Below are 13,381 nucleotides of genomic sequence, written 5' to 3' on the forward strand. Positions count from 1 at the left end.
TCAAATGCTAACCGGAAGTTAGCATCGAGTGTTTTTCCTTCAAATAACAAATATCTATTATTTTTGTTTATTCTTATTGCTTTATTTTGTCATTGTCCTTTGAAGTTATGTTTAAAGTTGATATTTCAAGGAGTCAAATACATTATTTTTTCTAAAAATTCAAGGATGCAAACATCCAAGGATTTTTTTTTTTGTCTTAACACACATTTCCACATGACATGGCACGAAATACAATTTCCGAGGTCCCAGGTTAGCCCAGTAAGTGCCAAGACTTGTGAAAATAACACAAAATAAAAATACGTAAAAGAAAAAAAGTTGTAAACAAGTAAGAATGATTTTATTGTTGACACATAAATTTATACAATAAACTTGTATACTTTTTATAAATTTGTTGATAAGGTCATACTATAGACTTGTCATTCAAAGCAGAGAATCTTAATAGTGAAGGTTTGTGCGTAAGTGACATTGAAAAGGAATTGGTGGGGGGGGGGTAATTTTATGCATTAAATATATATTTTTAAATAATCGTCAGATGAGTCGGTAATCTGTATTTTTTTTCTGCCAAAAATCTGTATCGGTATCAGCCTAAAAAAATGCATATCGGTCGGGCCCTACGACTTATACCACATCCAATCCAAATGAATTTGTACTGCAATTATACCGGGCAGCACCACAGGTACCAAAAAGAAGAAGAAAAGAGTCAAAAGATGCTCAATGTAATCCACCAAGAGACATAAATGCTCTATCTTCCCATAAACAACTTGTGTTCATGATGGCAGGTATGCCGACCGCGCCAAGCAAATCCGCTGCAATGCAGTCATCAATGAGGACCCCAACAACCGGCTGGTGCGTGAGCTGAAGGAGGAGGTGTCCCGCCTCAAAGACCTGCTCTTCGCACAGGGCCTGGGTGACATCATCGACAGTGAGCGCACACTTATATGGGCTTAGTGTCTTTCAAGTTGTGTGGACGTTTATAGCACGTATGTTAGAAAGTGTTTTATACAATTTTTAACCAAAGAGCAGCATTACTTATGTAGCATACTGCAACATTTCTCACAGGCATGGAATTTCCCTGCCTCTTCTTTTTGTTCTAAATTACGCTGCATCTACAGCCAGTAGAGCTCACTGCTGCCCCGGCATGTTGTGGCACAACGTGGTACTACACTGTAGGCCTCGGACTTGCCCGCAAACCCATAAAAAAAAATATGATCACTAAAAATCATTGATGATGAAATGATATCTTGTGGGTGTTTACTGTACGAGAAAGATTAGAAGCAGTAAACAGTGGTTAATTGAAGATTGAGGTCTCATTCTGTCTCTCTGTGTCTCTCTTCAAGCATTTCGAGGGTCTGCTGCTGAGATTGAGGGTTTGAAACGTGTGTTGTTGTTGGTTTCTCGCTCTTCTGCCAGCTTTGCAACGCATGTAAATGGCAGCTTTGCTTGTGCTTTGCCCAGCATCTGACTCAGCCGTTTTCAAACTTTGACCAGGAAAAGTTTCAAGCTTTTTTGTTCTTTAGTAAACAGTAGAATGTTTTCTTCAAAATCACCGGTTCTGGACCAAAAAGTGGAGAGAAAAAAAAATTTTTTGGAAAGAAATATGTCGAGCAAACCATTGACTTTGACGCGAATATTTTTTGTTTTAAAATAACAAAGGCTAAATAATAATTAATTCATTGATATAAAACGCTGAAATGCGCTGTAAGCGATGCTGACACCTCACATGACTCATTGTAAACGCCAGTGCTTCCGCGCTGAAATGACACAGCTGATGGTTGGGCTGTAGCAATTAAAGCAAACATAAATACATAAATAAAACAATTACATCAAAACTGCAGTATTCAAATGAGATGCACTGCTAATCAGTCAGAGAAATGGCCTCGCTGTTATATTTCATTTGTGTTGACTGTAATCCTCGCTTATCTGAACTTGCGTATGAGCAAAACACATTTTGCAGCTTGTTTATTTTTAGCTTGATGGCCGCAGTGCTCCATCTTTTTTTGTTGTTGTTGTTGCTCGTTGGCTTGCTTGTCGCACGACGACAGTAATAAAAACAGTAAAGGCCCCAGTTATCAATCAAAAGTTTTGCTCTCCTTCTCGGTCTCTTCGCTTTCCTCAGTGACCAACGCCATGACGGGTATGAGTCCCTCGCCATCGTTGTCAGCCCTTTCCAGTCGCGCCGGCTCCATTGCCAGCCTGCACGACCGCATCATGTTCAGCCCGGCCAACGAGGAGGCCATCGAGCGTCTGAAGGTGAGTGTGTTGGCGGCAGGGCTGTGCAATTAATCGAAATTCAATTTTTACAATTATTATACTGCACAATTACAAAATCTAATTTTCTTTCATCCAAAAGGAACTTGTCTCTATTTGTTTTCATATTTTTTATTTGTTTTTTACGTTTAAACATTTTCTTATTTTGTACCAAAAAATAAATGATCGTCCTAATGCACAGTGCACATGCTGCACTCTAACTTACATTTTTGCCAACATGAATAAATAAATAAATAAATATATATATATATATATATACATATATATATATATCATTATAAATATATATTATTATTATAAATTCAGTTCGGTCCAAAAGGAACTTTTTTTATATTATATTGTTTCTATTTTTTTTTTAAATTTGTCTTCATATTTTCAAATGCTTAAACATTTTCTTGTTTGGTACCCCCCCAATCGCGATTTCAATTATGGCCAAAAATAATATTTTTTAAAATTATTTTATTATTAAATATAATTTTTTCCATAATCGAGCAGCCCTAGTTGGCGGAATTAAAAACATGAAATTTGATTTTGAAAATTCAGGCCCAAAGCCAGTTTCCATGGACAACATTGAATTTGGTTGGCATGTCTATCATTAGTCGACTCACAAAAAAGGACGCAAGATGTCAGACATTTTGTCTTGATACCATTTTTGTTTTGAAACGGTCATTTTAAAACCGGTGGAAATGTATAAATGCTCCAACTCTGCTGCTTTTTTCTAAACATCAGGAAACGGAGAAAATCATTGCAGAGCTCAATGAGACGTGGGAAGAGAAACTCCGTCGGACGGAAGCCATTCGAATGGAACGGTGAGCTCCAATTTTCCGCCGCCGACAAAAACACAAACATCATGGGAACGTCTTGGTACGTAGCGATTAGCATGTTGCAGCTAACTCAAGCGTGCCCCTCATCCACAGAGAGGCCCTGCTGGCCGAAATGGGCGTGGCCATGCGCGAGGACGGTGGCACAGTCGGCGTCTTCTCGCCCAAGAAGGTAATCCGACGGACTTGACTCCTCCAAGTGCATTGACGCATTTGAAGAATAAACGCCCTCTTTATTCGCCCCCCCCTAAGCCGTCAGACAGCCACAGAAAGCCCCAAGCTGTGTTTATTGACACTGTCGGGCTGTTTTCCCCTAACGAGGTTTGTAGCTGAGAAGTGTGCGGGTGCTTTTGAGTCTTTGACCTTTATTAAGTTTTATCTCAAGAGCTCCCGAGACCGCCTGACAGGTTTGAAGACGAGATAAAGCTCGCTCTATCTGCATGGATTTTTCTTTATGAAATTGCTTTGTGTGGGCGCTGTGATATGCAGTGTTTGCATAATGTTCATAATTCATAAAGGGATCATAAAGGGGCAGACAGAAATGGACTCATTTGATTGTTTTACGTTCCCCCCTCAGACGCCTCATCTGGTGAACCTGAACGAGGACCCACTCATGTCCGAGTGCCTGCTATACTACATCAAGGATGGAATCACCAGGTTAAATGCTTATTATTAATTAGCTATATGCTATGTGCTGTTATAAGATGGAGCAGCCTGATGTGTTTCTACTGCACTGTTACTTTGGGTATCTTGGATAAGTTACTAAACAACTGACTTTCACGTTGTTCCCCCATCTAAATGTTTAAGATCATAAAATTAATGTAAATATCAGACATTGATAACACAAGTAAACATAAACCTCGGTTTTTAAATGGAGATTTAAAAAAAATCACAAAAAAATCTGTTCATTCTCACTGACCACACCCAAGGCTGGATATCTCCAGACCTGTTCAATTAAGAAATCTCCCTAACTCATTTTCACTGAAGCAACCCCCTTCGCTGATTTTGCAAGGCCAGCAGAATATTGTGTTCTATTGCTATAAAAACATGGCACCTACCAAAAGAAAGATTAGAGTCTCTAATCTGTTTCTGTTCCCGTTTTTCAGCAATTAGCGTTAGAATATATCAAATTTTCATCATTATTCACGAATCTGTGAATGTCCAGAAGGGGAAATACCTTTTTTTGCAACATGCAGCAATTAGCATTAAAATATAGAATAGAATAGAATAAAACACTGGCAAAAAGAGCTTGTTGCAACACGGCCCTGGTTGATCTCTTATACTCTGCTGCCACCTGCTGGCCGTTTTACTAATAACTACCATTGCTTCAAGCATTCTCTTCAGTTTAAAGGCCGCATCAAAGCCTTCTGTATACGTGCATAAAAAAAAACGTATGAATACGTCATATTTAAAATAGAACCTATCTATCCGTTTTTGCGAGCAAATGAGTTAATAGAAGCTGCCTGACAAAATGAAGTCATCATATGCAATCATTCATCTTTTGTTAAATCCTGTTTACTAACCAAGAAAATATTTTTCAGGGTGGGCCGCGTGGATGCCGCAAGCCGCCAGGACATCGTCCTCAGCGGCCACTTCATCAAGGATGAGCACTGCACTTTCACCAGCTCCACTGGGCCGCAGGGAGAAAGTGAGTGATCGCCACGTTGGATTCGAACCAGACGGGCCTCGTCGTCGTTGTTGTTGTCTCGTTGACATTGTTGGCGTCTTTGTTGCCGAGTAGCCGTTGTCTTGGAGCCCTGCGAAGGAGCCGAGACCTACGTCAACGGCAAGAGAGTGACGGAGGCCACGGTCCTCAAATCAGGTCAGAATGTCAATGTAATGCTAGGACATCATTTCAATATGACAGACAGCAACATATTGACAACATTTCTCAGGCATTTAGTATCATCAAATCAATATGTCCACATACAAATTTGCCTTGATATGGTGCTACTGTGACATTCAGGAAATCGTATCATCCTGGGCAAGAGCCACGTGTTCCGCTTCAACCACCCCGTGCAGGCGCGGGCCGAGAGGGAGAGGACCCCGTGCGCCGAGACCCCCGCAGAGCCCGTGGACTGGGCCTTTGCCCAGAGGGAGCTGCTGGAGAAGCAAGGCATCGACATGAAGCAAGAGATGGAGCAGAGGTGAACAAATGGAGGTCGTAATACTGTACACGGGAGTACAAAGGAAATGCTTAAACTAACTAATGTTTGTGTTTAGGCTGCAAGAGCTAGAGGATCAATATCGCAAAGAAAGGGAAGAGGCCAACAACCTGCTCGAGCAGCAAAGACTGGTACGTGACTCGCCTTTCCAAAAGACGACGAGAATAACTGTCAGATTAGAAGTGAAATACAGAACTTTTTTTGTTAGCTCGCAGGCTACTTACTCCCTGGTTCATGATCTTGAGACTCTGGATGTTACCATATTTGTGACTCAAATGGCGAAAAGTGAAAATAAATTCATTCATTCATTTTTACCTTCATCCATTTAACAAATTGACTGACTAACCAACTAACTTTACTTAATTAAACAACTGGCATTCTGACCGCCGACGAACCAACTGACCAACCTAAATGATTTTTTTGACTTTATAAGTGAGCATTTGACTGACAACCTGACTGCTAACTAATAACTAATGGACCACCCAAAAAAGTAACTAGCTATCTTACTAACTGACCCTTGCAGACGAAACGACCAGTTAAGGAGTCAACCAACTCGGTGAACAACTAACTAACTGAACGATCAACTGACTGTATGAAGGGCCAATGAATCAAATGACTGACTGCCTAGTTGTCCAACCAAGTAGCCAACAGGCTAACTGACCAACTAATCAAGCCAACAAGCTGACTGTCTGATTGACCAAAACTAACTAGCCAAATTTGTCTGTCTGACCATTTGACCGATCCGGCTGCCCGACTGGCCAACCAAATTAGCAAGCCAATTGTCTGACCAACCAACCAACTAACCGTTTGACTGGCCGACCAACCAACAAACCAACTAACTAGCACACAAAGTAGTTTTCATTTTGCAAACGGCACTGCACCATTCTGAGAGGCGTTTCTAATATTTTTACCCTGAAAAGGTGACCACAATGTTATTCCTCAGTATGACAGTACAATAAATAAATAAAATGCTGATAAAATATCAAATGTTTTGAATTGATCTCACATTCGATTCCAGGATTATGAGAGCAAGCTAGAAGCTCTTCAGAAACAGGTGGATCGTTATTACCCAGAAGCTCCAGAGGAAGAGGAGGAGCCAGAAGAGGAAGGTAACTCATAATTGACGCTCGTAGGGTCGCGTGAGTGAAAGCTGAACTTCGATGTCGGTGCCGTCTCCCAGTTCAGTGGAGCGAACGGGAACGAGAGATGGCCGAGTGGAGCTTTCGCAAGTGGAGGTGCTACCAGTTCACCTCCCTGCGGGACCTCCTGTGGGGTAACGCCATTTTCCTCAAGGAGGCCAATGCCATCAGCGTAGAACTCAAGAAGAAGGTAAAAAAACGTCAACACCGTTAGCTGGCGTGAAGCTAACGAGGCATTCGTTTGTGCCCGGCAGGTTCAGTTCCAATTTGTGCTGTTAACCGACACCCTCTATTCGCCGCTCCCGCCTGACCTGCTGCCGCCTGACGCCGGTAAAGCGCGCAAGAGGCGAATCTTTCCGCAAACCATCGTGGCTGTGGAGGTGCAGGACCAGAAGAATGGCGCCACTCACTACTGGACACTGGAGAAACTCAGGTTTTCATAGGATTGTAAAATTCTGGGAATTTTCATGGGAATAAGTTGAAGCTTTACTTTTGATAGGAAAGTTTTTCGTCTTGGTTCATTTAACTCATTTCACTGAAGCAACCCCCTTCACTCCCAGCTGTTTTACTGGATTTTCACAAATTTTGCAAGGCCCATAGAATATTGCGTTCTATTTGCTATGAAAACATGGAATCTAACAAAAAGAAGATTAGAGTCTCTTCTTTCATCAGGAAAAAAAGTATATTTCTGTTTCCGTTTTGCAGCAATTTGCATTAGAATGTAGATAAGTTTCATCATTATTCACAAATCTATTTAGAACTGTGAGTAAATTCGCTTTTTTTTTCAACAGGACCCTGGTTGATCTCTTTTGCTCTGCTGCCACCTGCTGGCTGTTTGTGTAATAACTACCATTTCTTTAACCGTTCTTTGCAGTTAAGAGGCTGCATCAAAGCCTTCTGTATTCTCTCGCGTAATTTTTTTTTTGTTTTAAAAATACATTAAAAAAGTATAAATACATCTTTGAGACACCAAACATTTAAAATAGAACGTATTTATACGTTTTTAGGAGCAAATGCGTTAAAGGGGAAGTTAGCCCCCCCAAAAATTGTTCTATGCTGCCACACTAGTCTAAATATGGTATTGTGGACGATATTGTGTTAGTGGAATATGAGTTAATCAGCAAAATCCAGCTGTTTTTTTTCCATCTCGGGGGGGCAATGTTGCTCAGGCAACGACCAATCACAGCTCACCTGTTTTCTGAAGCTGAGCTGTGATTGGTTGACAAACATCGCCTTCAGTCGACAGCAAGTGGCAAAATGGCCGCCCCCTGAGATAGATGAATACAGCTGGATTTTGCTTCATTACTCACGTTCCACAAATGTAATATGAATCAGAATGTCATGTTTGGACTAGTGAGATGACATAACATAGTATTGTCAAGAAATGTTTAAGGTTGACTTCCACTTTGAAACTAATGTTTGGGGATTTTATCTTGTGAAGCCAAAATTTGAGGTACAAGCAGGCTATAGATACATCAAAGTGGGGGACAAATAGCTTTCCATTAGCTTCACTTAAATGCAGTCCAATAATATCAATTTGTGAAGTTAATCACATTTGCGCACGTGCTTTCTACTAACAACGATACGCAATCCGATTCACTCGAATTAAAATGCAATACGATTGACCAAATTAAATGTATCCTTGCAGGCAAAGACTTGATCTCATGCGGGAGATGTACGACCGCGCCGCTGAGGTTCCCCCTGCCGCTGCCATTGCCGCCTCAACGTGCACGAATTCCACCACCGATGACGGTGAAGGCGCCATGACGGGCGGTGATCCTTTTTACGACCGCTTCCCGTGGTTCCGTCTGGTGGGCAGGTACGCTCTTGACCATGTGGTCAAAAAAACGAGTCTTTCCTTAAAAATGTCCCCCCCCCCCCCCCCCCCCCCCACTGGACATCAAAGCTCATCATGTTGACGATTGCAGCGAAACATTTTCCCGCCTGGTTGTTGTTGCATCCCGTCCTGGTGTGCATCCACTAACAGGCGGGGCCCATCCATATTCAGTGTGTGCTTTCTCTCTACTAACCCGCTTCCCCCAGAAACCCTCTTTTCAACACGTGCATGAGCGAGCGCATGAGTGACCCCACCCCGTCCCCCACCCTCTCCGCCTCCGAGACCACCGACTCCCCCCAGAGGGAGGTTCGCGGCGGTGGCGAGGACGACGAGTCGGAGGAGCTGGACGATGATATCTTTTTGGATGAGCCAAGCTCGGAGCTGGTGGGAGAGGAGGAGGAGGAGGAGGAGGATGATGATGATGATGAGGAGGAGGAGGAGGAGGAGGAGCGAGAGCTGTGCCGAGGCTCCAGCGAAGGCCAGGATCCCTTTTACGACCGCTCGCCATTATTCAGTGTAGTGGGAAGGTTGGTGAGGTTTACGGGGAGAGAGCACGCGCTGACGTGTGAAACTAGCTCTTTTACGCTGAGATGCCTTTTACGAATGACGAGCGGGATAAAGAGTGTGCGTTTTTCGGATGGAGCGACGTCACAGGGTGGGCAAGGTTTTGTGCTGAAGATTGAAGAACATCAGAACATAGATTAGGAAGAAAAAAAAACGCAATAGGTGAAAAAGTCAAACCCCAAATTTTTGGAGACAATAATCTAAATGTGGTATTGTTCTTAACATTGCGTTAGTGGAAAAAGAGTTTAGCAGCAAAGCCGTTTTTATCCATCTCAGGGGGCGGCCATTTTGCCACTTGCTGTCGACAGAAGATGACATCAATGTTGCTCAGGTCTCAGGCAAGGTTATTTTAGTTATCGAAAAACTAACGAAAAAACTCAAAACTAAAATTTCAAAAACTATTCGTTAACGAAATACAATAAAAAACGAAAATGCTTTAAAAAAAAAAGAAAAAAAGAAAACTAACTGAAACTACATTTTATGTACTATAATTGTAGCGAAAATGTCCTTCGTTTTAGTCTTTGGTCATTAATTTAATACATGAGCCTTTGGGGGATGATTTTAAATGTGATTTTAAGTATATCTTTTTGAGATATTAACCGGAATATGGATGTTTGAAAGTGTGTCACACAGAAGTGATGTCATCTTGCAGCAGCCAATAGAAAAGCACTTTCAGATGATGTCGTTTCTAGCTTAAAAAAAACCAGGTGAGCTGTGATTGGTCATTGCCTGAGCCCCGAGCAACTGTGATGTCATCTTCTGTCGACAGCAAGTGGCAAAATGGCCGCTCTCTGAGATGGATGAAAAAACGGCTGGGTTTTGCCGCATAACTCCTATTCCACAAATGTAATATTAATCAGAATGTCATGTTTAGACTAGTGAGGTCGCATATAACATATTATTGTCAAGAAATGTTTAATGTTGACTTTCACTTTAAGGTGTGACTTGCGCAAATATTTTTCCAAAAATGTTTGATGCTGGAGTAGACATTTCTGGGCTTTTATTTTTATGCCAATTTTCTGTCCTCAATCTTATTTTCATTGCTAACATTTGTAACACGCCAACTCATGACTAATCACAACGACGCAGGAAGTTGACATCTCAAGTTGAAAGAGCTGGTTTCTACCTCAGCCGTCTCTTTTTAGGCATGCCAGAGTACAAGTCCTTTCATTTTTATTTGTTTAATTCATGTATTTTCTTTCGTGTGGCCTCCTCGCGGCCTTGGCGAGGTGTCCTTTGATTTGATTGGTCGGCTGTGTGGCTGAGCCGTGTTTGCCCCGCCCTTACCCCGTATGATGATGATGATGATTTTTTTGTTACTTGAATGTCGAAAAAAAGCATTATTTAATTTTTTATTTTTTTCCTGAGCATGCCTTTCTTAACACCTCACCAATCTTGTCATAAGCCTGCCCCCCCCCCCCCCCCCCCCCGCCGTCCCTCTGTTTTAACACCTTTAAATGTTTACCCCCTCAAATTGACAACTGGAGATGTGGTGCAGTCCGATTATGTCTTTAGAAAACATTGCATATACATCTCGACACACTGTTTATGAAAAGGAAATGGTTTAAAACTTAAAATGAAATGTCAGAAGAAAATCATGACCAGAAAAGACACAACGGGTGACAAAATTAAATCAATATGAAGTCTACTCATTCCTAAAAATAGTTTATTCATTCATTTAGTGGTAAAATATAATCTTACATAATTATATTGAACATCTCAAATATTCAAATTTATGAGTTTGTTTGATATGTAATGGAATAATATTGATTATTTTAATGTCATAAAAATGCCAGTTTTTATCTACGTAATGTTTGTAATTAAATGTGAATGAACTCATTTGACAAATATGTATTCAATTATATATTAATTTTTCATTTATTAATCTTAAATCTTAAATAATACAATGAACATTTAACAAGAGTTTAATTACTGATTTCTATACATATGTTTGGTGACCTTTTCAATTGATTTATGTCATTTTTATGGATTTATTATCATTTTTAATTAAGTGGAATTTGTACAGTATCTTTTTGTGCTAAAATTACATGAATATAAAGTCAACTAAATGATGTAAAATGATACTAAATTACCCATTAATTAGTTGCATAGAGGTAAATAATTATATTTTGAACTTATATAATTAATAATTGTGTTACCATTATTTTCCTAGCCAATTTGTATTTCTTTAAATAAATAGAGCTATTTATGTCCTTAAGAAGATGTAATTGAAATATATAATTATATAGTTATTTAAGATGATGTGCAATTAATAGATAATTCTTATACAGTAGTAGTTCAATGATTTTTTTTTAATTTCATTATACCGTGGTGTTATTTTGTAGTTAAGTAGCATTATATTTATTTAATTTTGGCACAACATTTTAATGATAAAAGAAGCATAACTATGATACCAGACTGCAATTACAATTTATATCTGGTGCACCTCTTGGAGGTCTCCTGGTGCACCCCCACTTATGTTTTAAGGAAAATACTCACATATAACTCTTGTTGAGACAAATCACATAATTATGATACCAGAGTTGCACTACATTCTTAATTTGGTGCACGCACTCGCCGCGCCACCGTTTTGGTCTTCCCTGACCGAAAGCAAGCCAAATAAACCAAATCTTCTACGCGGCAGTGTTAAGCAATAGTAAAGGGCAGCCATGGCCATCGCTCAAGAGCAATCCCAGCTTGTGTTTGGTTGCTTCGCAGCTCAGTGTTATTTGTTTTGTGATTTGCCATCTTGGCTCGCTCGACTGTATCATTTTGTCCTCCTTCTCTTTCCATTTCCTGTCCAGGTCTTTCGTGTACTTGAGCAACCTGCTGTACCCCGTTCCCCTGGTGCACCGCGTGGCCGTCGTCAGCGAGAAGGGCGACGTGAAGGGCTTTCTGCGCGTGGCAGTGCAGGCCATATCGGGTAAGGCGGAGAGGAGAGGAGAGGAGAGGAGGGGCGGGGCTATGTAAAGGAGCTGTGCGTGATTGGCTGGAAAAGGCTGTTGTTTCCGCTCCCCAGCCGATGAGGAAGCGCCCGACTACGGCTCAGGGGTGCGACAATCGGGCACTGCCAAGATCTCCTTTGAAGATCAACAATATGAGAAGGTATGTAAACAATCGAGGGTCTAGGTAGGATCTGGGGGTACGAGGACTTCCTCTAGTATGGTCCGTCTCAAATAGATCTTTTTTTTTTTTTTTTTTTTTTCTAAGAGCTCAGTATTGTTCATTCGGAAATGTCATCATCATTGCTCTTTTATTATTATTATTTATTATTATTATTTTTTTTATATATATATATATTTTTTTGTGTGTGTGTGTGTGTGTGTGGGTGAGAATGTGTATGTGCGTGCGTGCGTGCGTGTATTTGTTAGCTCACCAGAAAACCTATTAGAAAAAAATCTCATACCGTTCACCACCGTTCGTCTCAAATAGATCTTGATTCTGTGAACGTCAAATGATTAACTCATTCACTGGCAGCCATTTTCACTGAAGCAACCCCCTTCACTCCTGGCTGTTTTACTAGATTTTGACAGATTTTGCGAGGCCTACAGAATATTCTGTTCTATTGCTATAAAGACATGGAACCTACCAAAAGAAAAATTAATCCAATTAGCATTAAAATCTAGCTGTGTTTCATCTATTAATCACAAATCTGTTTAGAATTGTGAGTAAATTAGCTTTTTTTTAACATGGCCCTGGCTCATCTCTTATACTCTGCTGCCACCTACCATTGCTTCTTGCATTCTCTTCAGCTCAGAGGCTGCAGCAAAGCCTTCTGTATAACCCCCCCCTCCATAAAAAAAAGTATAAATACGTCTTTGGGAGCAAATGAGTTAACTGGATTTTGCTTCTTCTTTTTTTTTTTTCTTCCTTTCCTCCCTTGCAGTTTCAGTCAGAGTCCTGCCCGGTGGGCCTGTCCCGCACCGAAGTATCACCCCCCCCCATAAAAAAAAGTATAAATACGTCTTTGGGAGCAAATGAGTTAACTGGATTTTGCTTCTTCTTTTTTTTTTTTTCTTCCTTTCCTCCCATGCAGTTTCAGTCAGAGTCCTGCCCGGTGGGCCTGTCCCGCACCGAAGTATCATCCCAAGAGGAGCTTCGCATCGTGGAAGGCGAGGGGCAGAGCGCGGAGACGGGACCCTCGGCGGACGAAGTCAACAATAACACATGTGAGACGATGAGTCTTATCAGCATGACAGTGGTATATTTCATGAAAGCGGGTGAACACGTACAATGAAACGAGAACTGGAGCTCTTGAGGGACGCCGCTATAATGAAGGCTGTTGTCTGATGTGTGTTTGTTTGTTTTGTCGTGCCGCAGCTGGCGGTGATGAGGACGACGAGGAAGGGAAGTCGGGACTGGACGGCCAAGAAGACGTGACAGCTGAGCATCTGAAAATTGGGAACATTTTTACCTTCCGTGTGACAGTGCTGCAAGCAGCCAACATCTCCGCTGAGTATGCTGACATCTTCTGCCAGTTCAAGTAAGACCCCCCCCCCCCCCCCTCCCAAATTTTTTTTTTTTTCTAAATGATAATACTGTTCTCGTTCAAAAAGTAGTATGTTGATGATTTTTAGCTTGCGCTTG

At 41.1% G+C, this 13,381-nt stretch overlaps 1 protein-coding gene across 8 annotated transcripts in view; it reads left to right on the forward strand.

Moving 5' to 3' along the window:
• kif1aa (kinesin family member 1Aa) overlaps positions 1 to 13,381 on the forward strand; it is a 40,905-nt gene that overhangs the window by 12,009 nt on the left and 15,515 nt on the right. For 4 of the 8 annotated variants that reach the window (XM_086088456.1, XM_086088452.1, XM_086088457.1 and 1 more), the window contains exons 13-31: positions 780 to 922; positions 1,338 to 1,376; positions 2,117 to 2,250; positions 2,998 to 3,077; positions 3,186 to 3,261; positions 3,667 to 3,746; positions 4,631 to 4,737; positions 4,831 to 4,911; positions 5,056 to 5,236; positions 5,313 to 5,385; positions 6,273 to 6,363; positions 6,435 to 6,583; positions 6,648 to 6,826; positions 8,042 to 8,212; positions 8,437 to 8,757; positions 11,599 to 11,717; positions 11,814 to 11,899; positions 12,831 to 12,963; positions 13,115 to 13,277. In XM_086088456.1, coding sequence (XP_085944582.1) covers positions 780 to 922; positions 1,338 to 1,376; positions 2,117 to 2,250; positions 2,998 to 3,077; positions 3,186 to 3,261; positions 3,667 to 3,746; positions 4,631 to 4,737; positions 4,831 to 4,911; positions 5,056 to 5,236; positions 5,313 to 5,385; positions 6,273 to 6,363; positions 6,435 to 6,583; positions 6,648 to 6,826; positions 8,042 to 8,212; positions 8,437 to 8,757; positions 11,599 to 11,717; positions 11,814 to 11,899; positions 12,831 to 12,963; positions 13,115 to 13,277 — 2,406 coding nt within the window. The remainder of the gene's footprint in view (positions 1 to 779; positions 923 to 1,337; positions 1,377 to 2,116; positions 2,251 to 2,997; positions 3,078 to 3,185; positions 3,262 to 3,666; positions 3,747 to 4,630; positions 4,738 to 4,830; positions 4,912 to 5,055; positions 5,237 to 5,312; positions 5,386 to 6,272; positions 6,364 to 6,434; positions 6,584 to 6,647; positions 6,827 to 8,041; positions 8,213 to 8,436; positions 8,758 to 11,598; positions 11,718 to 11,813; positions 11,900 to 12,830; positions 12,964 to 13,114; positions 13,278 to 13,381) is intronic. The other 4 variants (XM_086088454.1, XM_086088458.1, XM_086088453.1 and 1 more) reach the window with 3 other exon arrangements.

This window comes from Leptonotus elevatus, chromosome 11, assembly GCF_054856555.1.
Source record: "Leptonotus elevatus isolate MCC_2025b chromosome 11, RoL_Lele_1.0, whole genome shotgun sequence".
Lineage (NCBI taxonomy): Eukaryota > Metazoa > Chordata > Actinopteri > Syngnathiformes > Syngnathidae > Leptonotus > Leptonotus elevatus.